Source organism: Numida meleagris, chromosome 2, assembly GCF_002078875.1.
Source record: "Numida meleagris isolate 19003 breed g44 Domestic line chromosome 2, NumMel1.0, whole genome shotgun sequence".
Lineage (NCBI taxonomy): Eukaryota > Metazoa > Chordata > Aves > Galliformes > Numididae > Numida > Numida meleagris.
Genome location: NC_034410.1, coordinates 126,119,393 through 126,145,501, shown reverse-complemented (window position 1 = coordinate 126,145,501; position 26,109 = coordinate 126,119,393). Strand labels below are relative to the sequence as shown.

The following is a 26,109-nucleotide window of genomic DNA, read 5'->3' as shown; positions in this document are numbered from 1 at the left end:
GAGAATGGAAATCAAAGAAAAGTAACAGGAAGCGTCAAAATGAAAACCTGGCAGAAATTACCAATAAGAGGAAAAGAAAAAAGACTCCAGATGTTAAAAGAAAAAAAAAAAAAAAGAAAACCTGGGAGAGATTCAGTGAACAAAAGAACGACAAGCAGAAAAGAAACAAAAATGATAGCTTAGGTCGGGGGCTTCTCCTCTTTTTTTTTTTTCCCCTCACATAGAGTCGAGGTCTAGGGAGGCAAGAAAATGTGTATCTGAAGATGGGGAGGCAGGGGGGGAATGGCCGTATAAGTATCACCTCCCCTCCCTTCTTCCCACCAAGCACAGCCCTGGAAACTCTGATCCTAGAAATATTTCAATTGAGCTCACAATTCAAAAGGTTCATTAAATCCAGGATTATTACCATGAGAGAACTTGATCAGAGCAGCCAGACCGTAATGTTTAAGGGGTTCTTTATTTCCACATACCTACATGCTGCGGAGCTCGCAGTCACATGGCGAGCATGTGAAGGCCGGACCCGCACGGCACCAAGCCTTTTCCTCTGGGGCCATCTACCGGCCCGCAGGAGCCTTGCAAAGCAAAGCGACGCCGGGCAGCTCCTCGCTGTGTTTCCGTCACGATCACCTCATCAGGCACACTGAGATAGTGAGTGGTCACGCAGAGTTTCTCACGGAGCTGTACCCCGAGCTGTGCTGGAGGCTGTGGTCTTTCCTCAGCCAGCAGGCCCCGCGCGATGCGCGATGCCATGAGCGCGGTCGGTGTGTCTGGGAACGCGCACCACGCCCATCCACCCGCTGCTCGCAAACTCAGCAAGTGGATTTATGGCTCCTGGCCAGGAAAAATTAACAGGAAAATCCTCAAGAAATGAGTTCAAATGGAAGTGAACTGGATCGACGCTTACATCTTCCCATATCTGCATTTGTTTCCCTCCCTTCCCCATGTGCGTGTCATATTTAATCCAGCAATGGCCCTAGATATTAATAATAATGAAGTTAAGGAACTCTAAATCCTCCCTGCAGCAAAAGAACTCCACAAAACATTCATTTATTCACCCAAGGCTTTTTCAGACAAAACTGTGGTTGTGGGAATTAAGTTACAGACTGATATTTAGGAAGACAAAATTGTCTACTGATCCATATTTAGTTTATTACTTCAATGAATCAAGCTGAATCGTTAGATTCCTGAATCGAGAACAGATTACATTTTTATTTGTCGTATCATTTTAGGTTAGTGTTACCAACTGGTAAATATTTGTATCATGCTCATACTAAACTACAATGCATTACTGTAAACTTATTTTTAAGCTGCTTAACTCAAGACAGGCTAGAAGTTTAAGGCTACCGTTAACAAAAGAACAAAAAAGAAAAGCCCAACGAGCAACAAAGCCAAGTTACCACCCTTCCCCAACCAAATAAAATACCTTTCTCCCCACACTCATCCATTTTATAGGTTACATGACTGCTTCAACGTTCATAAACCCTATAGCGAAATGAAGAAACCCTTGGTCCCACCACATTCCATACAAAAATAAAATCATGTTACATGGAATCAAAATATTCCCACTTATAACAGAAAATGTATGCTGACCCACCAAGAGTAATTTACATTTGAGAAGCTTCTTATCTTTCAAAAAGACAGTTTCCTCTCTCAGAATAGAGAGAAATTGATACGCTTTCCAATTTAAGAGCTTCAGTTGCTATAATTTTAAGATTATACAGCTGGACTATGATATATTTGCATTTCATTTAAACAGAGCTTTTCCACCAACATACCTTACCCGCTGTCTGTGCTAGAATTGTCTGCTTAGTTCTATTCCACTTTAGGCATACATACTCAGACTCCAGGAATAGGTAAAGCCACTTGCTGTACATACAAGCCCAGAGGGCACGTTTACATATCAACAGTGATCTGGAAAGCTACTATTTATCAGCCATCTGATCAAAAAATTTCTAAAAGGAAAATTTGTAATTTTGTGTTTAACAACCGTTATAGCAACCCCTGCGCTGAGATGAAAAATAGGCTTCTTAGAGATTCAGAATATCATGGTAACATGTATGGTACTGTCAGAAATCCTCCACAATGTGGACATCAGAAGTAATACAAGATTTACGTATCAGTTATTTTCATTAACAACGCTACAAAGCTTTTCAATTGTTTCATATTCCTCAAGGCTCAGAATCACTTCCTCACATTAGAGGCCTAGCAAAAAGGCCATAGAAGACATAACACATACTTTGGTATTTTCCACATTCTACTGCATTTCAATGATATTTAAACCTCAATACTAAGCCTTGCAAATCTGTACTGTAAAGATGCTGGAGTTCTCAACAAAACGATCCCTTTTTTATCCGCTGGCTGGCTGTGTAACATATAAAGCAACCCCGTCAAGCTAACAAAACCCAGTGCTTCTCCACAGCCTGTAGCCAGTGAAAAATCCCCTCGAGTTACATAACCCAAGAGAGTTCTGGAGCAATGGGAAGTAATATCTGGGAGAGTGCCTGACCAAAGACCTAGAATGAGGTCCTTACGCTCCTCAGTTGTTTCTTTCTCTGGAACACTGGTAGGGTCGTTTTCTTGAGCCTTCACATTATCTTCCTCTTTCTTCTTCTTCTTATTCTCTTTTAGCTTCTGTACCTTGTGTTTGAATATGTCACGATGCTTGGGTTCTTGAGGACCACAGAAGAGTCTGTCCTTGCTTAAATGAAGTAAGTCATCTTCTGTCGGAATGCAAATCATGGCATGTAACTCAGGGTTCCCCTTCCTCAAGAGAGACAAGTTGACCCATACCAGAGCCCTGGGATGGCTCATCAAGATTGGCAAAAGGGCATCTTCAGTCATTTCCTTTCCTCCAAGCTGAGAAACAAGGCGGGGTCGCCGATCTTTTCCAGAAGTGGGATAGCACCAGGCTGATAATTGCATTAGTAGTTTCTCACTCCTATTAAGAAGTTTTAAAAATAAACAGAAAAGACAGTTATAAGCAGTACAACAGAAATCCAGAAAGTCACCTATTTGAAAGAGCACAATTAAGGAAGTCCTGTGGCTTTCTGTAACCATTCAAGCTGATGTCTGTAACTCAGCACAAGAAAAACAAGGGTGAGTGAAATTCACGTGTTAGGAGGCTACTTGTCCTGAAGACATGAATTTCACTCAGCTTGTTAAAGCTTGTTTTGATCACAAAAGCTTCAAAACCTTCAGTGACACAATTCAGTTCTGAACTGCCAACGTTTTCTTCCCCTGGTAACTAGATCAAAATAAAAGATCTGCATTCAGGCACTTTCCCAACACTACTGGCACCCACATATGTTATAATGGAATACAGGAGATTCTATCTTCTTTGCAGACCATCTGAGACAATGCATTAGAAAAGAGAACGTGTGCTGATATACACTGCAAGTTCTAAAGCACAAATATGAGCCTCAAAGCTCTACCCACCTAGAAGCAGACAGATCACATCAACTCCAAGAAGGTGCTAAATTCAAGCCTGTCATATTTAAGATAATTTCTTACTTCATCTACTCACGTTGTTTGTTTGAGGAAAGTAGGACTTCCACTCAACAGCAAAATTACTTAATTTCCTCCTCACTGTATTTGGATTAAATCTGTTATATGAATAGTCAAGGCTGAGCCATTCCTTTTCTCAATTCAGTTATTCCTAATAAAGAAATAACACCTCACATGCTTGTACCATTTTGACATACCTGAGAACAATGAAGTCGCTTCTCATAGTTTCACCTCTCTCACCAAAATCTTGGGTGCCTGTATCACCCTCTGCCTTTATGGCATCTTCAGAGCTTATTTCCATGGTCTCCTCTACCTCACCAGTCTCAGGGGAAGCTTCTTTCACCACTTCTGGTTTGGGGTCACAAAAGCCACGTCCTTCAGTTGCACAGTGCTCAGCATGTGGGGAAGAAGGACGCGCTAATTCTCCTGTAGCTTTCATTCTTCCTTCCCAGTTCTTCACCAGCTGCCCCCAAGGACAGATGAAAGGGGACAGAGTGCCCAGTTTGACATAATTTGCCCTTTTTGCAGGTGGATGTCTAAATAATAAATCAAGTACGTAAAAAATATTTATATCCAGTGTTCTTAATTCAAATTGGCACTTAGAAAGGCTAATTGCCTACTTTGCCACGCTGTTCTACTAATGTTTTCTACTTTTGTAAACAAGCATTTACAACAGAAAGTTAACTGTGCATTCAGTAACCTCACCAGTAATTTTCAAGTTATACTTCTAGACAACACTGATATATTTCTGCCCTCTATATCCTTTCCGTGATGCTGGATACTATCGACACCATCACCATTTCCTCTGAAATTCTCCTCCTTGTCTTAGTTGGAAGGGGAACTGACACCAGTTTGTCCAGAAGACACTTCCAGCTGCCCCATAAGCACGGTATTGCATTGATTGTAATGAAAACAAAGGCAAACTTCTGCCTTCTTCTCTCAAATTAGCTGAGAAGCTTGCCTGAAATAACTTTATTTTTTACTCAGCCTTGTAACTAAGCTTCTCTCTGAAAATAGAAGGTTTTAGTTAATTTATGCAACCTGATTATCAAAGCTTTTCTATTACGTACAGCTTGAATACATTTATTTATATAATACTTTAAAAACAATAGTGAAACACCTTCCTGAAGTCCAAGTCTAACTGAACAATACAACAGATAACAAAGGGTCTATCTTAAGCACCATTGTTTGCTTTTTCTTCCATTCTTGTAGTCAATAAAAGTTAATATTACCGTTTGAATTTGTCAAGAAGACTGCTTTCCAGTTCTTTGGCAAACTGCATTCCTGCCGGGCAATCAGGGAAATCATTTGGAGTATGAGGTGTTCTTTGATATTCAGAATGCTTTGAAGCTTCTTGCAAGCCACCAACTCGTACACCTCGATATATCTATTATAAAAATCAAAACCCCCAAATAGCAATGTTTGTATTGATTCCTGCTTCCGAACTGAAATAAAACATTAATGCTGTTGAAGCCACTGCCTTAGAAAATGGAAAGTCTGTAATTTCAGCTTCCAAAACATCAACTTAAGTACGGTTTTCACAGTTCTAAATGATAACCTCAACAAAAATATTGCTTGTTCTCTTTGAATTTCATTCTGAAAAATAATCAACAAAAATGAACAGAATTTCACAGGTTCTGATCTTGTACATTCCAGAAACATGGTATTAACTCGATAGTCACTGTCTAATTAATTTGAACTAGACAATAGGTAACATTGCAGTTATTTCTTCTCTGTATTCAGAAGTGCAAAGTTAAGAGCGAAAAGGCATTAGAACAACTATCTACACATTTGAAGTATGATTCCCCTAAAAGTGCCAGAGGTAAAGACAGACTGGCTTAAACCATATTTCAAGCTCCCCCTCCAAATCAGAGGCAACCAGATTGCTGACAGAATGGCAGAGATAGCCAAGCTGGAAGCAGATTAGCAACTGGCACCAAATGATTTCTCGTTAGAGACATATGCTCTTAGAAACACAAAATCAAACAGCTATAACATTAGCTTTCTCTTCTTACCCCCACTCTCATTTCCTGCTTCAAACTGCCATATGGGCACAGTTATATCCAAAAGAAGATATGGAAAGCTATTGTTTATTTATTTTCAAGATTTTAAGACCAAGACTCTGTCATCAGCCAGTTCATACGCCCTCTTTATGGTGGGATTTTGATCCTGTGATGGTTTGATTACACAACATGAAGTATGCTAAAAATGGTATTTCAGTCCAAATGGTATCATTTTTTGTATTTACTTGCCATTTTTAATGAATGTTACTTACAAAAGGAATCCAGAAAGCCATGCCCCAGCCCTTTGGGAGATAGATATCCCAGCCACTCCCCCATCCTGGTCGATCTTCTCCAGCCATTTTTCCTGGCTGTTGCACCAACAGTATAGGAATTTTAGATTCACAAGGACCCAAATCAAGCTGAGATCCAGGTACCAGTAACTGGGCTCTCATTTTGTTTAATTCCTAAGGAGGAGAATTTTCCCATAAGTTAGTAAACTTTTCCCCTCTTCCACATACCCTTCCAAGATACAGACATGAGATAAACTTATAATTAGAAAAAAAAAAATTAGTAACGCTCTACACATTCGAGGCGTGAAAAACAACCTTTAGAGAAAGTACTCAAGTACCCTCCCCCCCCACCTCTTTTAACTTCCATATTCCTTGATGGAGGGAAGGTGCTGAAACTCAAGTGCAAAGGCGTACAGCACAGATGAGGAAAAAAAGCAAGTATTCCAACTTGGTATTTATAGACTTGTGCACAAGACTAGACTGAGCACGTGCTTTCAGACAGTCTGTCAATTCATTGGGAAAATCTAAACTATATCCAGAGAGACGAAAAGAGCATTTCATCATGAATCAGTTTCACATACAGCATGCTGGTACCGAGGCTTTGTCAGTCATCACTTGTATTTCATCCTACTGCATTAAAAATACATTTACAAAAAAAACACAAAAAACAGAACACCGTGCTGCAACTGTGCATGTCTCTTCTGCACCAGCTGTTTTGTAAGCGAAACTGTACATTTCACAACATGAAGAACACATGCAGACTGTTACGTGTTACTGTAATATTGTGGAAGCATTCTGCTTTTTTGCACTATGTGAGACAGTTTGAAAGTGCACAAAATTAATTTGCATCAGGAGAATATTTAGAGAGATGTTTCTGCCACACAAACATTTTCTCTTTGATTACAATGGTGTTAGAAGTCTATCATCTCTGGTGGCTAAATCACCTTTTTGCCAGTACATTTGTGGCTTGTCCCTCCATTGCCAAAGTAAATATGAAGCTTCAAATCTGTGTAAGTACGCTTAAAACTGTCTACAAATCACAGATGCCTAGAATGACCACAACAGTGTGCTTCAGTTCAAAACCGGAGGGATCTATTTTGTCTCATTTTTTTCTTGACAGGAGAACCCACTTGGCTATGACTGAGGAGTAGACAGAGCATCTCTGCGCCATTTTATGCGCTACATGAGTCAAAGTGATGTAGGAAAACCCAATTTCAAATCTCTCAGATAAATAAAACCACAATTACTTAGTCTAGTGAACAATCCAGTAAAGCTTTCATTTAACTGGATCATTAATCACTGCTATACAAAAATATCACATAAAGGCTACAGAACAGGCACTTCAACTCAGCTACATGCTAATACTACATTAGGAAACCTCTGCTCTTGCATTTATACGAGTTTCAGAATTCTCACTATGTGGACCATTAGCCATTTTCTCCATGGCAATCCACCTCATCAGTTACCTGCTCTGAGATTTTATTTTCAGTGACGTTCTTACAGATGTCCTGGTCCCAGATAAAGCTGTGAGCACACTCAACGGGTACACCCTCCAGGCACAGCTGCCTAACTTTATCATTATCTACAAAAGAAGAGAACCTTCAAACAACACTCACATTTTCAAAACCACTATCATGGGTACGAGCAAATAACTAAGAAAGCAGACTATTAAAAATGCAATCATTAGAGTGCCTGGAATGTCTTACCTTAACATGTTTCTCCAAATACAAAACATGAAACAAATCTGTTACTTTTAGAAAGCTTAACCTGGCATTCTCACACAAACAGGTATTTCTTAGTAAACATGACATCACCTTTGGCAATACGAGTTTTAATGCCATTTTTAATATTCCGGACTTTGACCTGTCAGGAAAAGTTTGAAGTTCACCAGCTTTGGTAAAAATCATAAAGAGCAACACTCCGAAGCCTGGAACAAGTCCACCTAAGCAAACTTACTGGAGAAATAAAGATGACCTTTTAAAAATGTACGTACAGGAAACATTTTCTATGGGTATGACTACCATGCGATGCTTATTTAGCACTAACTTCCCACTCTCTGGATCTGTTCAGGCTCTGCACTACAAGGAAGACCACGTATTGCATACGTCTGCACAGTCCAACAGTGGCGTGCTTACTGAAGATAAGTAAGACCTCTAGCTTTAAAACTCATCAATGGGGTATTAAAACTAATACTGCTTCAACTCCCCAGTCCAAGCAAAATACAGAAAATGCATACCTACCTTTCGTACTCTATGGATTAAAAGCATTCAGCATTCCGTATAAAGCATGTAATGCATACCAATCCGTATTTTAAGTAAAATAAACTTTACAAATAAAAAAACCACAATGAAGCTGTTAATTTTTCTGTGATTAAAACATACAGGGACTGCTGCTCAACTGTCATCTAACCAGTCTTACATATTAAAGGAACACAATATTTCTTGCTTGTTTTTAAATAACTTGATCTTTTGAAAGACAAAATTCAGGTAATTTTTCCAGTTAGCGTGGGCAAAGACTTTCAGTACAGAAGATACGGATTATTACGTTGTCCTAACAATAGGATAGGTACTGCCAAACATAACTGCAATAACTACATTACAAATGATTTAACATCGTCTATGTTCTAAGCGTTGAAAAATCCTCAGAAACATTAAATGTAGCAGCATTCCTGAGTTTGATAGTGCTATTAAAATGACACTTGCTAAGCATTCTTGCTTAAAGAACATACATTCCTTAGAATTCCGATATTGCAGAGCATGAGTATTTTTTTTTCACTTTAAAGAGCCCTTTAATGCCTGTCTCTTTCCATTCCCACAGCCCACCCAGCGTTCTCCTCACTACCCTAAAATCTCTAACTTCATACGTTGTTTTTCCTTCATCCCCATTCAACCTGGAGAATTTTACCTCTCTACAAAACATACTGCAATTCAAACTGTTCCCCCTTCATTTTCTTCAGTTCACATTCAAAGAATGCTGGGGAAATAAACCTACTGATGAGTAAGTTCCTAATGATGCCACAAATAAGATGCTACAGCTAGCACAGGAAACACTAAGCACACAAACTACTGTGCGTATTTACTAAGCACACAAAAATCAGCAAAAACCATCATATTACCTACTTCTACTGATGCCAATGGTCAGTGCTCAGGAAACACAGGGAAAGAAAGGAAGGTTTCATTCTGTTTCAAACTGTTGTTCTAAGATTACCTCAGCAATCTTAGAAGACAGGCCTAAGACTAAGAGTGCTTCTATTTGAATTCTTTCCATCCCTCTGTGAGGAGCAGCAGTAGTAGAAGCAGAAACATAAGCACCACCGGGGAGTAGTTTCAGAGCACGTATGTAGATGGTACCAGGAGAGCCAATGCAAAAGCCCAGACGCAAACTTATGCCAGAAGGTGTTTACTGGCAAAGACTCTGGCTCTGTGTTTCCAGAAGGAACCTCAGCTCACCTGTCTTTCACGATGCATTCTCCTCTGCATTTCATTCACTGACTGTTTAGAGATTCCAGCATACCCCCATGTTGAGCAGCAAACCATGCTAAGACAGTAGCAGCAAACCAAAACATCAGAAAAGTACTTTAAAAGAAGACTAATGCTAATTTGCAGTTAGGTAAGCACTGACCACTTACTCAAAGGCTTGACTTCCAGAAGGCATAAACCTGGTGTAAAGGCAGTGAAAAGTGATTTACTCATAAACTCTCTATCCTGTACCCTAAAGAAATGAGGACAGTTCTGTGTTTAAATCCCATTAGCACGTGTCCTTAACATACCACGAACTCAGGCATATGCATTCCGGAGTATGAGCAAGTGGGAAAGACCGAAATTCCCCTTGATTTGTTAACATGTCATCCACAGGGGGAGAAAGTACACAGGCATATCTTGCAATGTTTAGAAAAAAATGAGGGGGGGATGAAATAGATAGATGCATATCACTTCGTATATTTCACATACGACAACCCATGGGCAAAGATGGCTGTAACTTACCTAAACCATCTGCACATTTGACAAGCAATGCATCTTCAGATAGTAAACTTATGTTAAGAAAAGCAATTAGCTTCTATATAACATTAAAAAACAAGAGGGATTAAAAAAAAATATGGAACCTGCTGAGATAAGCAGTGCCATTTCAAAATTAATAATATTAATACCAACAGTATTTGAATGTCCAGGAAGCAAAAAAAAGGGGAAAAACATTGCACAGAGCAAGGATGAACAACAAGTAACATTACTCACATAAAGATCATCTCACCATGATACCACAACTAAGTAAGGTTACATTAAAACCAAGACTTGGAAAGTTTATGTAATTCTAAGGCTCATAAAATGATTTGCTCTTATGAAAGGAGCAAATTAAAACCACCTCAGTGGAATTACAGACCTCATCCTCCATCAGGGGATCAACTATCTAGAAGAGAAGCCTAACTTTCTTTGTGGGTGTTACTGTGGAAACACTGGTAGTACTGTTGCTGTACTAATATATACAATTTCCAATATTAAATTCCTCTTTTTTTTTTTTTGGTTAAACAAGTTGCCCTTCATAAATTTGAACAAGAGTCTCTTTCCTGGGTATGTAGTTGGGCAAAAGAACCAATGGAACCAGGACAGAACTGGATGGAAAATGCTGGTAAAAATGCTAAAATGAACTAGAATCATCTATGGTAATATACTGCTTTTGATGAAATTCTTGCCGGATATTCCAGTAATCTGATATCAAGCATGGACAATAACAGGGTTCTATGGAACAGTGAAACACTAAGATCAGTGTGCAGTGTTGTCATTCAAGGCTTTTGTGGCTTACATTCTTCACCTAAAGGTGATCTTTTTGCACTGAATGACCTTCAATATTTCTCCTCCATTTATTTAATCGATTTTTGAGCTCCTGCAGAACTGCCAGGCAATCACGTAGGTTGACAGGAAAAAAATAATAAATACAGATGATTTATAGAGGCAGTGAAAAGTGCAATAAGACCACAAGCCCTAATAAGATCACAAACTAAGCTGCACATAATTCCTTGTCCTGAAATAGAATATAGTGGGAAGAAATCATAATGCTTGCATAGAAGGAACTGATTAGATTTTGTATCTAATCTGCCTTCTGTATGCATTTTGCACAATAACTGATTATGCCTAGGCTTCCTTTTATTAGTACTGATGCAATTTTTCTTTAAAAAAAGCAGGAATCAAATGCAATTGAAAGCTTTCCCCAGACTAGAAACCTGCATAAATATCTGAGTTTACTAATCCAATATGGACTGATTTTCTAGAAGTACTGGAAAAAATGTAACTTCTCTCAACTACTTGAAGAAACAAGCCTATTAAGGCAAGATATGGCACTGGTAGTAGCTGTCACACAGTCAATTACAAAATTAAGATAGGAACAACAGGCTTTGGAGACTAGTAATAGCCTCTCTCTTCAGCTAACACCTAGGAATATTAATGAGGCAGAGAGAAGAGCAGCAGTTACACCTCAGTTCTGAGGTTCTAAGATAGGAGAGATGAATTACCATGCCGTAAGATTTCCCCATCATATAATGTAATAGGTACACAGGAGATTGTGAATAATCCTCTAAGTCTTCCCACACAGTATTAGGAAGTCACTCAGGTGGGAAATTACCTCGTTACTGGTTCTTGTAGGAGGACTATTCTTTTCTACTCTCTTACCACGATGTCTTTTTTCTTTTCTGTTAGAAGGAAGCTGTATTATCTGTCTTCCTTCACTCTTCTGCCTGCTTTTAACTGATCTGGCAGTGCTGTATTTGTGCGATATCAAGTCCTTTAGTAAAACCTAAATTAGAAGGCATTGTGTGCAGTTTATATTTTCTTGCTCGCTGATCAAGGACTTCCTCCCTCATCTGAAGAAAGGTCAGAAAGGGCAGATACAGTATTAAGTTTATGATGAAAAAAAAAAAACAAAAAAAAAAAAAAAAAAAACACCCACTCAGAAAGGAACCAGAAAGCAAAACTAGCTTAACTTTTCTGACTATGTGGTTTACAAGATTTCTTGCAAGTTGAAGGATAACCCCAAGCAGAAAGACTTGGAGATGGCCATTTCTAGCCAGTCAAAGAAAAAAAGGCATAAGTACCTTCTTCCCCTTGACTCCCTGTCATACATCATTACCTCTCTATCACAGCCCTCCTTCCCAAGGGAGGACCATCTTTGCCAGCAAGAGAAAAACTACTGCATGACACTTCCAATGCTTAGAAGCCTATGGCTCATCTCGCCTTCTTGAACATATTTTCACGGAGATGACACACAGAATGAACGGTGACAAATTACTTTTCTGGTTGCTAACTCCTTTACCGGTTCAAAGCAGTCTCTGTAAACAAGTGCTATATAGCTCACCTTACTCCTCAGCAGGAAGGAACCAAAGCAGAGGTCACATGTGCAGCAACATTTCCAACATGAACATAAGTGATGACAAAGTAACTGAGCAGAAATTATAAGAAACAGGACAAAAGCTGTTCCACATACAGAGGTTGGAATAGGAAGATGTAAGAAAGTCAGAATAGGAAGAGTTGGTACGATGATAACAGAAATCAGCGTTCAACTTGGTTTAAACAAAAGATAAGGCTGTATTATTCTAGTATCTTGGAAACGTATCACCAGAGAAACTTCACTTATCTTGTTTGCTAGCTGGCTGGCTATTCTGTTTCTCATCTAGGTTAGGCAGCCTGTGTGCAATCAACCTAAAAGTAAATGCTTACAGTGCACTGTACACAAAGTCCATGTTATCTGCTCTTGCATATTCTTCAAGGAAGTTCAAATCCAACTGTTCTTGTATTTTGCATTGAAATGAAAGTCTACAAAGTCACTGACACACCTCCCAGCAATCTAAAATGCTGCTAATCTTGCAACAGGTTTTTTAATTCCTGCTGTGAAATTGCAACTTTCAAAGACTATAAACTAAACTCTAAAACTGTTTTTGGAGAGAAAAGCAGCACCTGGAAGACTAAGTACCAAAGAGAAAGTTACTGAGTAGCTTTTAGCACCTGGTTGGCCTTGCCAGGATTCGAACCTGGATCATCTGTATGGTCAAACAGAGGCTTCCACTGAGCACAAGACCAGCTATGGTGCATGTCCCTCCCTCACAACTGCTGTTCTAAAACATATGCAACCTGTGCAATTTTAAGCCTGTTTCTGTTACGACAAGGTAAGTAGAAAGGAGGAAACTTCTGAAATCTGCTGCTAGAGAAAAACAACAAGAAAAAAAAATCATTGGAAAAGGACAGTAAATGAAAACAGAAATGTAGAGAGAAACTGAATTTCATGACTGGCAGTTCCATGCATGCACAATGTAAGCAAGGCATTTTACCTTGGTATTTTTCTGGATCTGGCATGGCTTTTGTCTTCTTTTTTGGCAGATTTACTCGAGGATCTCCAACAGTGAGGCCCAATATTGTACCTGGTGGCATTTCTGATGGCGAACTTATCCCTTTAAAAATATACAAATGAACATAGCCATGAAACCACCAATAAAATCTATTTTTTTCTGCACTGTTATTCTGCACTTTTTTGCCTGCAGGAATGGTGACATCACTACAAGTGGTGCAGAGTAGCAATTCAGAGTGCTCAATTTAGCACGTTTGGAAAATTCACCAATGCTTTGTAAAAGGAAATCAAAAAACATCTTTGCAAGTTTTACCTCATCTCTGCTTATCTGCCTCAGACTGGATGGCTTGAATCTAGTTTGAGGTTTACCACAGTCAGTTCCTTACCTGTTTCGGTGCTAGAAATGAAGCATTTATGAAGACAAGAAACAAAATGGAACATATCTGTTAAGAGCTTGGCCTTTGTAAAGGACTGAAGTACCATTAGAAAAATGAAAAGTAATGTTTCTCAAATCTTTGACGTGCCACAGTAATTACCTAAGTACATGCTCAACAGCATCATTCTCTTGATCAAACTCAAACTATGCCTTACCAAAACGAAGCCAACCGGTAGCAAGCCAGTTTTGACCACTAGAATTTAAGAGTTTTCCCTTGCTCCCCTATTGCCAAATACCTTCTAATAGCTCAAAGATAGCAGTTTGACGATGATGAAGAGATACTTTTTCGGAGTCCTTGCAGTTTTCCACCCACCAGTTATTCAGTTTTGACTCTGAATCCACCATCTCCTGGAAAACAACATCATCTAATTAAGTCAAGTAGTAATTCAGTAACTTCTAATCAGTATGAATTCAGTCTGTTCGCCTTAATCACTATGGTTGCTTCCTTCAAGTTTCAAACCAAAACCATTTTTTCCTGATGAAGCTTATTCCTATATTTCACTTTACAGTACTCTCTAATAAGCATATTCAGTTTGTGTTCTAAAAGTAAACAAAGCAATCCACAATTCTTCCTAACTCTGTAGTCAATGACTTCTTATTGAAAACCAGAGATTTTGTGGCCTCCTCAAGTTTGCTGCAAGAGACGCACAAAAAAAAAAAAACAAAACCCAAACCCATTAAAACTTCAATGATGCTATGTGCTAAGAGGTGGACAAAATACTAAATCCTGGAAAAAGTATGTATTTGATTTAAAACACAAACATTTTCTATACCTTTTATGTCTTGCCCTATAGGGGCCTCCAGCTTGCTGAATGAGAAATATAATCTATGGTTTGTCAAAAAGAGTATGAATTATTTTGGAGCTCTCAACACAATACATCCCTACAGAAAAAAAACTTTCAGAGCCTTCTCAGTAGCACCATAGCTTCCATTTTCTCTCTAATCTCACCAGAAAACCAGATATGAACTCTTCTTGAGGTCAGCATTAGTCAAGAGGCTCAATATGGAGAAGCTAACAGAGCAGAAATACATAGGTTAACCTTTACAATAAATATGCCTAATGATTCTTTCTAGCAAGAAGTCTGCACACTCTAGAACCCTTATAAAAATAACAGTAATATCCAACAGGCCATCTTCCTTACTGTTTGGATAGAAGCAGCTTTCAAGGTCTCTGTAAGGACACAGTGTGATAATGGGCCAATCAGTCGATATCTCAGAATCTCCATGGTTTGATCACTGAAAGAGAGGGAAGTTTCAGGTGAGCATACAATAGTACAGCACACAGTTTTTTTCCCAGTGTTCTGTTAAGCTATAACGCAGCTACATTAATGGGTTAAGGGTCACGGTTTCTGACTCTACTATGAACAAACCTGATCACAATGCCAGTTGTTTGTGAGACCCAGGAGTAGGACTGGAATGGATCTCTAGTGCCATCACCAATTATTTTCTTCACTGGCACAGCTTTACCTCCTTCTTTGTCCTCCATCTTTCTTCTTTTGCCAAGGCTCTGAACAACATCCATCTGTTTTTCCTCTTGATTTAATGTCGTAACTGGCTCAGGAATACAGACCTCCTCAGGCTCTGAACACTGGAAAATTGCTTTCAACTCATTCAGTATGTCCTAAAGAAAAGGGAAAAGTTTGGATTAGGAGAATAAGCAGTCCAGTTTTAAGAATTACATTCTAGTGGTTCTGTCTTCCAATATGGATTTAAGGGAATGATCTTCATTCTGTGCAAGTCAATGGAGAGCACTGTCAGTACTGAAAGTAACACTGTTGCTAGGAATTCACTGTCACTCAAATTAACGGGATTAAAAAAAAAAAGTGCACTTGCACTTTAAATTCAGATTATGACTACCTATGGTGATAGGGACCAAACAGCATGTTGTGGGTGGTAGTGGGAAGGAAGCAAAACACTCACCGACATATTGTGAACAAATTCCCAAAAAAGTGGTAGTAGAAAATTTTTAACAAGCTCACACAAGATACCTCAGTTCCATGCACATTCTGTACAATTTTTATAAGAACAAGATGCAGACAGAAATATAGTTAGAGTGGAAACATTTCAGAAGGTATCTGCAGCGTAGGAAATAGACAATGCATGAAGAAATTTGAGTTCAACTCTGAAAAACAGAATACCTGTTTGAGGGCTGGATGCATCCAGATCCATAACTGTCTGTTTTCAGATCCACACCTCGGTTTCCAAATAAATGTAACAGGACCAAGCATGTCCTCAGGATAGCGATCTGCTCGGTAAAGATTCAAGGAACCTTGGAATCTTCCAGACAGACAACTCACCTCTCCAAATGTTAATCCTGACAAAGACAATGGTTATTGAAAAACAAAGTAACTACTTGTTTATGAAAAAAAAATATTTAAGAGCCACTGCCATGATGGCACAGCGGCAGGGGGTGGGCCACAGTACAAGCTGTCCTGGTCCACATGCAACCTGCAGGTTGGACGTGTCTGCTTTAGTCTATTCAAGATCTTCATTTTATTTCAAACTAGTTAAATTTTACCTGTGTCAACACTACATATTCGAGCAAGTTGCTTCAGAAGCTCATTCTCTTTACCGATCAACTCCAGACAACAATAATATGATAAATCCTGAAACAACAGGACAGTGGAAAAGTGAGAACTCTTGAAAGTGAAGCTCACAAGGAAAGGTTAACATAGAGCTTCATAATTTACACTTAAATTTTAGTTAAATGAAAATTAACTGCTTGAGTAAAAAATAAAACATTATTATTATTATTATTTTATTAAATACTGCTGTTTGCTGTAGGACAGCTTAGCTCCTATGGCTGAAGATGAAATATTTCAGCTATAGATACCTTTTTAATACATAAGACTCTTCTATAGCCTCATCTTGTTCTCTCTGATACTGTCCAACTTTCGTAACGCTTATGAAATTACTCATTTATCATAGAATTCTTTGAGTTGGAAGGGACCCTTAAAGGTCATCTAGTCCAACTCCCCTGCAGTGAACAGAGACACCTACAGCTAGATCAGGTTACTCAGAGCCCCATCCAGCCTGACCTTGAATGTATCCAGGGATGGGACATCCACCACCTCTGGGCAACCTGTTCCAGTGCTTACCTACCCTTACTGTAAAGAAACTTTTCACTTATGCCCAATCTAAATCTCCCCTCTTTTAGTTTGAAACCATTTCCCCTTGTCCTGTCACAACAGACCCTGTTAAAGAGTCTGTCTCCTTCTTTCTTACAGCCCCCCTTCAGATACTGAAAGGCTGCTACCAGGTCTACCCGGACCCTTCTCTAGGCTGAACAGCCCCAGCTCTCTCAGCCTGTCCTAACAGGGAGAGTGTTCCATCCCTTAGAACATTTTTGTGGCCATTCTCTGGATGCCCTCTAACAGGTCCACATGTGAATGCAGTACTCCAGGTGAGGTCTCACCAGCACAGAGTAGAAGGGCAGGATCACCTCCCTCAACCTGCTTTCATAGCTAGCAGTTATTAACAGCTGAAACAACATCACTTCAAAGAGACAGAAGCATTCATTAGAATTGAACAGTTGATTACTTCACCTTGGCAAAAGAACAAAAAAAATGCAAATGTGATACCTGAAGAAGGCAGTGATTTGTCATGGCTCGGTAACAAGCCCTGTAGCACTTCTCTGTGGGGCTGTTTCCTAAACAGTATCCCCATTTCTTTACCATATGAAATCTCTTTGCGTGCCAAATATGTGTTTCCAGCCAAATATTCTTTCTTTGCCTGCGATTAAACTCTGCTACCAAATTTACGTGGCGTCTTCTAGCTTTGCGGCATTTAGTCTTTGACTGCTCTTTTTTCTGATGTACAGCTTTCTCAGCCTGTTTTCAAAAGAGAGGACATTGAAGAAAATCTCAAAAGGAAAAGCTTCCGTTGAAGAAGAGTTAGCATATATAAGGATATAGGAAGTATTAGCATAATTTAAGCTATGCTTTATTTCGACGTTAGTTCTCCACAATTTTACAATTCAGACTGAGGATAACAAACAGATGGAAAGAGTATATGCAAGTCCCATCCACATAACTGCACCAAAGTTTAACTTGAACCCATAAACCAGAGTTCCCAAACATTTAGAAACTTACCAGTGCACAGTAAGAACTGCTGCTTTTCTGTGTAAAGCTTTTGCTCAACATCAGTATGTCCTTATGAGCAAATGAACACAGCATCAGGAAAACCTGGAGATGTGAGCTCATACAGAAGTAGCATGGACTCTAAGACTGGCAAGTAGGACCTAAGGATACTTATAATCACTACAGAGAGTAGAAGCCAACACAGTGATGTCAGATAAACTCCCTGATAAAAGACCTAGTCAAGAATAGAATTACTAGGGGTGAATGGCTGAAGCATGGCTGAAGAGGAAGGCTTGTCTCTCAACGTTTGACTTGTCTTTTTAAGAAGTGGCAGAAAAAAAACCCTACTTCTTAGGATGTCTTTTGTGGGCTCACCAAGAAATGGTTGACAGTAGGCCACTGGTTATAAGGATTAACAGCACAAGAATGAGAATGTTAGATCACTGCTGTGAGCAGAGTAAACATGGAAACAAATCATGATGTGAAGACGGACGTGGACAAAATAATTTCAAAAGTTTCAAGTCACAATCAGAATAATCATTCCACTACAGAGCAGGCAATGTAAGCCACCAGGTAAATGGTACATGAGTGTACAGAAAGGCAATTAGCAAAAAAGCAGTGTGGTACTGTAGACACAAAATGTATTTGTCTTCAAGCTTGTGAAGAGGTAAGAGATAGCCCAGATAAATTTTTGGATCAACATGAGCATGTTCAAGGATCTAAGAAAAGGAAAAAAGTACAACAGAACCAGAACAGTCAATGTTGAGGAAACAGACTTCAAACACTGAAAACTAATGGGCACAACCTATAAAAAAGGAAACAGCTCAGGAAACACAAAAGCTTTAAGAAAGCACAAAATAAAACACCCTATGTAAGAACACAAACTTCACCAAGAGATCCTAGGAGAGATAACACCGTTGAAGAAATACAGCTGCAGCAGAGAATGCTATAGCACCCCAAAAAATCTAAGAATCGTACAAAAGTAAAAGCAAGGACATATAAATGTGAGCACGTACACAGAAGTTAGAAATGCTATCATGTGAAAGGAGTTAAAAAAAGCAGGACACAAAAGAATCAAATACGAACATGAAAGAAATCTGAATTATTTAACAAGGACAGTGTATAACTACACAAAACAGACCATGCTGCCTTCCTCCTCCAGAAGACGCTACGTATCATCATGACTAACAAAGCAAAAAGAATGCCAACTGGAGCAATAAAAGCAGAAATGCAGGTTATGAAGATTCAGTAAAGCACACCCTCAGGAACACGTGCAGAAGTACTTGACACAATTTCTGAATCACGAATCTTTAGGAACTTGAGGAAGAAGGGGTAAGGTCTCAGAGAACTTTAAAAAGGTAAAGCAAGAAGGGAAAAAGAATGCAAGAAATATGTCAGTGAATCAACCTTAATAAAGAGAAAACTTACCAAGCAAACTCATGTGATCAACTTTGAGAAGTGTGCAGAGAAAGTAAAGTGATCAATGCCAAATGTCAGACAGATCATCTCGTAAAGAAAACCCACTGAACCATTTTTTTTTAAACACACAGAAATGCCATAGCGGATAAGGAATAAGTAAATACATAGGAGCATTCTGACTAATGTGAAGACACTATTCCAAAATAAGTTTCAAGACTGATCAGGAATGGTCTTAAGCTGCATGCAGCCCGTCAACTACTCCACTGTGCACAGCTCAAAGCAGTGGTGGGCTGCAAACTAGGCAGGTGTTACTGAGGACTCCTAGCTCACTCGAGACCTTGATACACTACCCAAACAAATGCTCCTGCAGGAAGGGGTTTTATGATCACTACTCCGGTACCTTTTCAAGACGTACAATAATCACAAAGCCAAGAGGTTACTGACAACTACTTTGAGATCTGCTTGAACCACCATCTACAACGTAGGTTATGCACACAAATGTCAGCCCAAGTTTGTGAGCCTCTGTGCATAGGGATGCTTTGCAGACAAGCTGTAATAAGCGTACAGCTGAACACTGTACAACAGCTACGTCCACTACATAGCTCATCAAATACTATAACGTGCACTTATACCTCTTTTCTGGCAACCTCTTGCAGCCGCCTGGGTAGGCGCTTAATATTGTGACTCATAGCTCGCCTTCGCATGTGCCTAGGCAGAGTCTGGAAGACCAGAGAGTTGGAAGACTTCTGCGTAACTGCTTTCAACATGGCTTTGATCTCAGCAGCACGAGCTTGAGCAAAGGTAGACACTGGAATAAAAAGAACTCCATCAGAGCACGGCAAAAGGCAAAAATCAAGAAAAGGGACAACGTACATAAATTACTGAACTCCAGCAGAGTATTTCTAGTACACTAATGACTTCTTGAGATAAAACAAAAATATCCTCTACTGTCTATTACAGAAGTAATTTCTATCCTTCAGATATCCTGAAGCTCACCGATATATTTAGGCAAATACTGAAAGCTGAGGTATAGCCAACAAGTTCTATTTGCATGAAGTACTTCTTTACAAGGCTAGCAATGTTTTCATGTATTATTCAGACAGATGGAAAAACTTAATCATGGAAAAAACAGGAAGCAATGATCATATTATATACTGTTTTAAAATGATCAAATAAAGAAGTCAGAGGTTGATTTTGTTTAATACTTTCGGAAGTGTATTCATTATCATAGCACTACCATAATTTGAAAAACTAATTTGTTTCTTTGCTTTCCTAAACAAACGTTCTGTTAGAAGTTCCTTTAACTCACAACATGAGCACAGACAGTTTCACTCACTACATTAAGAACAGATGGCTGTCAGCATTCATTTTACTAGTAAACTGAAACTCAAATGCATACCCCTCATTCTAAGCAGTGCCATTTTTCAACTCAGAAGTCTGAAAAGACTCACTGAGCAACTGCTGGTAATTCATTCTAGTACACAAACTTTATGTATTTTGGAGAAAATCAAGAAAAACAGAAGACTAAACCAACGTGCTGACCACAACATCAGTTCTGATTTTTGCTATTGCACAAAATCAAAGACAAATAACAAGCAATGACTACAAGTTGCCCTGGAAACTATGACCTTTTATCGTACATACAAACCTGTTATGTATCTAGGCATTTCCTCAGAAGAACTCTGATGTTCTCCTTGCCATCCTCCTCTTCCTCTGCCTCTTGAGTCTCCTCTGTTTTGGTCTTTCCTGTAGGGAGGCCCAGGTGACTGATGCAAAAATTTCTGCTGTTGATACTGCTGCTCAGAACGAACATCTCCTGAAGGGTTTAGAAATGAACACAAATAACAGAAATACAAAGTAATCTGGGTAATGGATTCTAAACATGTTTTTAATACATTGCACATACTTCTGACTATATTTAACACATGTAGCTGAAAAAAAGTTATTTTTCATTGGAAAAAAAAAAAAACACAAAAAGGCTGCAAGCCAGCAGCAGATTAATGAGCTTTTTCACATTTTGAAAATGGAACCCAATCCAGATTTTAACTCCCATATTCCATCAAGCCCACAGGGAAATACCTGATCAAAATCAGCCTATGCTATTGCCATCAGCAATGACTCTTACTGTTGTCTATGCAGGGCAAAACTTTTCCCTCTTTCCCTTATTTTTTTTGCCCATAAGCATAGCTATTTTTGTCCTTCTAACTTACGTAAGTCACACACATGTACTTTTGTTACAGTGACAAATAAAGTAAGCATGGCACATGTATGTTGGTGCAGTAAGTTACAGTACATACTTTCCTGGTACAGGCATCTAAATCAAAATTCAATAACAAAAATCTAAACTAACCTCCTGAAGTTCAGAGATACTTTCCAAGAGTGAAAAGCACCTAACTTCAACAGAGCCCTCAAGTCCATATTGAAAGATGAGCTTTTAGTCAACGTATGCAATAAAATCTAGGTTAGGATTCCAGATGCAACTTGATATCAAGTTGTTGGGCAGTTCAGTGCTTGACACTGTCCTGCATGACAGCCTGGTCGCCAAATAGGAAAAAAATTGATTTGATGGATGGACCACTTGCTGGATAAGAAATTGGCTGGATGGTCACACTCAGAGAGTTGCAGTCAATGACTCAATGTCCAAGTGGAGACTGGTGACAAGTGATGTTCCTGAGGGATCGGTGCTGGGACCGATGTTAGTTCACATCTTTGTAGGTGACATGGACAGTGGGATCGAGTGCACCCTCAGCAAGTTTTCAGCTGACACTAAGCTGAGTGGTGCAGCCGACACGCTAGAGGGAAGGGATGCCATCCAGAGGGACCTGGACAGACTTGAGAGGAGGGCCCATGCCAACCTCATGAAGTTCAACAAGGCCAAGTGCAAGGTCCTGCGCCTGGGTCAGGGCAATCCCAAGCACAGACACAGGTTAGGCAGAAAACAGCTTGAGAGCAGCCCCCAGGAGAACGATTTGGGAGGGTCGACAGATGAAAGATTCAACATGAGCCAGCAATGTGCACTTGCAGCCCAGAAGGCCAATCGTATCCGGGTCTGCATCAAGAGAACAGTGACCACCAGGTCAAGGGAGGTGATTCTGTCCCTCTACTCTGCTCTCTTGAGACTCCCACCTGAGTACTGCGTTCAGTTCTGGGGGCGCCAACACAAGGAGGACATGGAGCTGCTGAGCGGGTCCAGAGGAGGGCCATGAAGATGATCAGAGGGCTGGAGCACCTCCCCTATGGGGACAGGCTGAGAGAGCTGGGACTCTTCAGCCTGGAGAAGAGAAGGCTCCAAGGAGACCTTATAGTGGCCTTCCAGTACCTGAAGAGAGCCTCCAGGAAAGCTGGGGAGGGACTTCTTATATGGGCAGGTAGCAAAAGAACGAGGGGAAATGGTTTTAAACAGGAAGAGGGCAGATTTAGACTAGATATTAGGAAGAACTTCTTTACTGTGAGGGTGATGAGGCACTGGAACAGGTTGCCCTCTCCCTGGAAGCATTCAAGGCCAGGCTGGGTGGGGCTTTGAGCAGCATGGTCTAGAGGGAGGTGTCCCTGCTATAGCAGGGCGTTGGAAAGGTCCCTTCCAACCCAAACCATTCTATGATTCTATGCCGGATAGTTGGACTAAAGAGAGCCCATAAAGCCACTTCCTCCAACCTAGCAAGTACTAGCAGGAAGACAGGGCCATACAAATCAGGGAGCATCATGCATTCTATGTGTCATGGGGAGTTGGGGCAGGAGACAAAAAAAAAAACAGTTTTCATGTTGATGAGCTTCTAAAACAAGTCTGCCACGCTGCCCTAGAAATGGTGCCACACCAATGTGTGAGGAACAGACACTCAGCCCAGAGCCTCAAATCAAACGAACTTCAAAAAGCAAAGGCCCTCCCGCTGCTGCTTCAAGCAAGCATGAAGGCAGAGTTTCACGCTCAGGAGCAGAAAGCAAAAATCATATAATGCTTGCAGTTCCCTGCTATAAAGAATGGTAGAAAACTCATTTTAACCTGGCTGTGTTCCTTTAACGGTGTTGCACCTCGGGGCACCGGGCTCAGGAGCGGGGCAGCGGGGAGGGGACGGGAGGGGAGGCCGTACCTGGGGCCGAGCAGGCCCTGCTGCTGCCGCTGCCGCCGCCGCCACCGGGGAAGGACCCCGGCTCGGCAGGGAGCGTGACGCTGGCCGGCTGGTTCCTCATCTTCCTAGCCCGCTTCTTCTCCCTCGCCGCGGACATCTCGGCTGGGCTAGGGAGCTCACAGAAGCTAAGGGCGCAGCCCCCCCCACCTAGCGCTACACGCGGCCTCCCGAACGCCCGCAGCGCGCATGCGCACCGTGCAACCGCTCCAGCAGGACTACATTTCCCAGAATGCCCCGCGGGTGGCTGCGCGCGCACCGCTCGGGGCCGGGGGGCGGGCGGGAGGAGGTGGTATTTAGCAGGGCGCTGAGGGGTGGAGGGGTGGTGTTTTGGGGGTGAGTGCAGTCATGGCGTCTGTAGTAAGGAAAATTATCAGCACTACTAAAGCACCTTTACCGCTGGGTGCCTACAGGTATGGCTTGGGCAGGAGAGGTCTGCTGGGAGGTTTGGTGGCCCTGCCTGAGGGGTGCCTGCTAGGCAGCCCCGGGCTGCTCGCTTTGGCGGTGCCCGTCACACGGGGTAACTGGGAAAAGTTTTGCGTTGGTTGCTGTCTATTTGAGAGGAGTAATAGGTTTCTGTGTAAGCACTGAGGGGTGGTCACCAGAGTGCTTTCTAGGAACTCTTAATTATGGGTTTTGGCTTTGTTTTCCCGTTACAACTGCAGGCTCCTCAGGTTTTAACTTTTCCATCTGTGGCATTTTAGAGCCTTCTGGAAGCATTTTTGTCCTTGTTACTTTAAAACTAAACTTTCTGAACTTCAAACCCTGTGTTCTTTGTGTTTCTCCGTTATATATAATTCCTGTGAACGGTAGAAGCAGAGGAAGTTCCATCACCTTAAGGGTACCTTCTGTCAACAGCCAACTGCTGGTGGGTTGCAGCCAGGGGCTTGGCATTGCTTGTGGGTAGGAGAACATCTGAGGTGTGGAAAGCAAGGGTTCTTCAGCCACATCGTGCACCAACTGGCTTAGCCTTTAATGTAGCTTTCTGCTGTAGATTAACTACAATCCCGTGTCCAGTGCTTATTGGTAGTTCTTGATGAAATACTGTTTATTGTGCAGCCTGTTACTGAATTGGCAGGGCTAACATCACTAAGTGTACAGTTTACCACTGACTTAGTTAATCATGTTCCAGTACACTTTTCAAAGCCAACTGGACAAAAAATTGTGCAAGAAGTAACTGCTCCATCTCAGTTCTGAACGTGGGAACGCAGCAGTGAGGGCTTAACATGGAGGGAAGAATAAGGATATAAGTGCTGTGGTCCTGGTTCCGCTACAGCCCTTCAGTGTGTTATTTGTACCATATTTTGCACTTCCTTCACTAAACTCCCCCAATTTCTGGTAACTTTATATATATATGTGTGTGTGTATACATCTGTTCATACAACTCTTAAAAACACACGACAGAGATGCTGTACTTGTATTAATAACCCTTTATGTAAAGAAAATCTGATTAACTTTTCCCACTTCTTGTCATTAAAGACCACATTTCTTGATGCCATCTGTCTGAAAGGGATGGTGTTGTTTTTGCCAAGGTCATAATGTCCATATAGCTTTGCACTTGGGCGTACTGAAACCTGAATGATGTGTGGCACACACTTTGCTGGAATCATAAGGACTAGCTGAGACGCACAATTGACCCTTGTAGGATACATCTGCAGTTAAAGTGTGAGCATGTTTTTTGTGCTTGGAGTCTCTGTGAACTTCGCTCATGCCTTTGGCTGCAGTGTAAGTACATTCTTTAGTTGGTGAGTTGTTAAATGCGTCAGCAAATGGAGGATTGCATGGTAACTGTACAAGGAGAAGAAAGTTGAGGAGCAGAGAAGGCTTAAGACTGCTGAAAATGCTGCTCTGACAGTGGAAGGCTTCATTGTGCTCCTCCCTCTACCATTCCCACAGTTACTCATGATTTGGGATTTTCCAGAGCTCCACTAGGATAAATATTTTGTTGTCATTTGCTTTATGATAAGCCATATAAGACAACCTTGTTTTTCCAGAGAGCTCAAAGAGCTAATAACTTGTTGCTCCCTATGCATCCCTATGCCTCAAAGTATGGCATGCTAGACTGTTGGGAAACTCCCCAAGTTTCCCACAGGGTCACCCCCCACAGCGCGGGAAGCTCTACACTCAATATGAGTTCACGGCTTCTACTTTATTGTGACAACACACCATCTTATATAGCATATATGCTTCCAGGGATACAGGGTCCAGGGATACAAGCTCTATGCAACGCACACGCTAACAAATCGTTGCTCGAGTAATCTCCATATATGGGATATGTTGTTAACTACAACACTATGGATACAGAATACTATGGATATGCTGAAATATACTAGAACACACTGGAAACACCACATTCCACGTATCTAGGGATTACATCATTACATCATAAATCATTAGTAAATCAGTAACTACGTGCTGCTGAGCAAGCTGTTTCTCAACAATTCCCCCCTTTTTCTTTTAGGGTTGTAAGGCAAAACAATCCTTAGGATTGTGCCCCCCTTGATCTTGTAGCCAATCACGAATGATGTCCGAATCCTTGTTGTCAGTCACAACAAGTGCAGCTTTTGGCACGGTAGCACGCAGCAGACAACTATACAATATTCTAGCAACTATCACAAGTAGAATAATGATTAAGATCCATTTGAAACCTTCCTTAATAATATCATATATCCAAGGAGTAAGACCTGGAAACACAGAACGCAACCAATCATCAATAGGATTATGATCCTTAGTAATGGATCGAGTGTGATTAAGCAACCAATGAATTTGTTTTTGAATTGATTCGCTATGATCAGAAAGATTAAAACAACACATTCCATCAAACTCTTTACAGCCATGCCCTTGAGCAAGTAAAAGAAAGTCTATTGCGGCTCGATTCTGGAGCACAGCATGACGAAGGCTGTTCATATCTTCTAACATTTCTTC

General features: G+C 40.7%; 2 protein-coding genes across 2 annotated transcripts in view; one reads left to right on the top strand and one right to left on the bottom strand.

Moving 5' to 3' along the window:
- POP1 (POP1 homolog, ribonuclease P/MRP subunit) lies at positions 1,125-23,409 on the bottom strand. The gene is made up of 15 exons (XM_021386249.1): positions 23,149-23,409; positions 20,709-20,876; positions 19,693-19,868; positions 17,144-17,392; positions 16,081-16,168; positions 15,701-15,876; positions 14,933-15,183; positions 14,705-14,798; positions 13,799-13,910; positions 13,110-13,229; positions 7,264-7,379; positions 5,780-5,971; positions 4,737-4,891; positions 3,702-4,040; positions 1,125-2,938 (listed from the first exon to the last, which is right to left on the bottom strand). The coding sequence occupies exons 1-15, from the start codon at positions 23,282-23,284 to the stop codon at positions 2,275-2,277; spliced, it is 3,036 nt and encodes a 1,011-aa protein (XP_021241924.1). The 5' UTR covers positions 23,285-23,409; the 3' UTR covers positions 1,125-2,274.
- RIDA (reactive intermediate imine deaminase A homolog) overlaps positions 23,448-26,109 on the top strand; it is an 8,840-nt gene continuing 6,178 nt past the window's right edge. Inside the window, exon 1 of the mRNA XM_021386250.1 lies at positions 23,448-23,597. Coding sequence (XP_021241925.1) covers positions 23,533-23,597 — 65 coding nt within the window. The 5' untranslated portion in view covers positions 23,448-23,532. The remainder of the gene's footprint in view (positions 23,598-26,109) is intronic.

What these genes read in the sequence shown, in the direction of transcription:
- POP1 (XM_021386249.1), bottom strand. Translation starts at nt 23,284, where the DNA reads ATGTCCGCGGCGAGGGAGAAGAAGCGGGCTAGGAAGATGAGGAACCAG. An exon ending in TATCTTTGAGCTATTAGAAG is followed by an intron (nt 13,230 to 13,798) that starts GTATTTGGCAAT and finishes ATATTTTTAAAG; the next exon opens with GGATAAGTTCGCCATCAGAA. An exon ending in AGATCCAGAAAAATACCAAG is followed by an intron (nt 7,380 to 13,109) that starts GTAAAATGCCTT and finishes CTTCTTTTGTAG; the next exon opens with ATAATGATAAAGTTAGGCAG.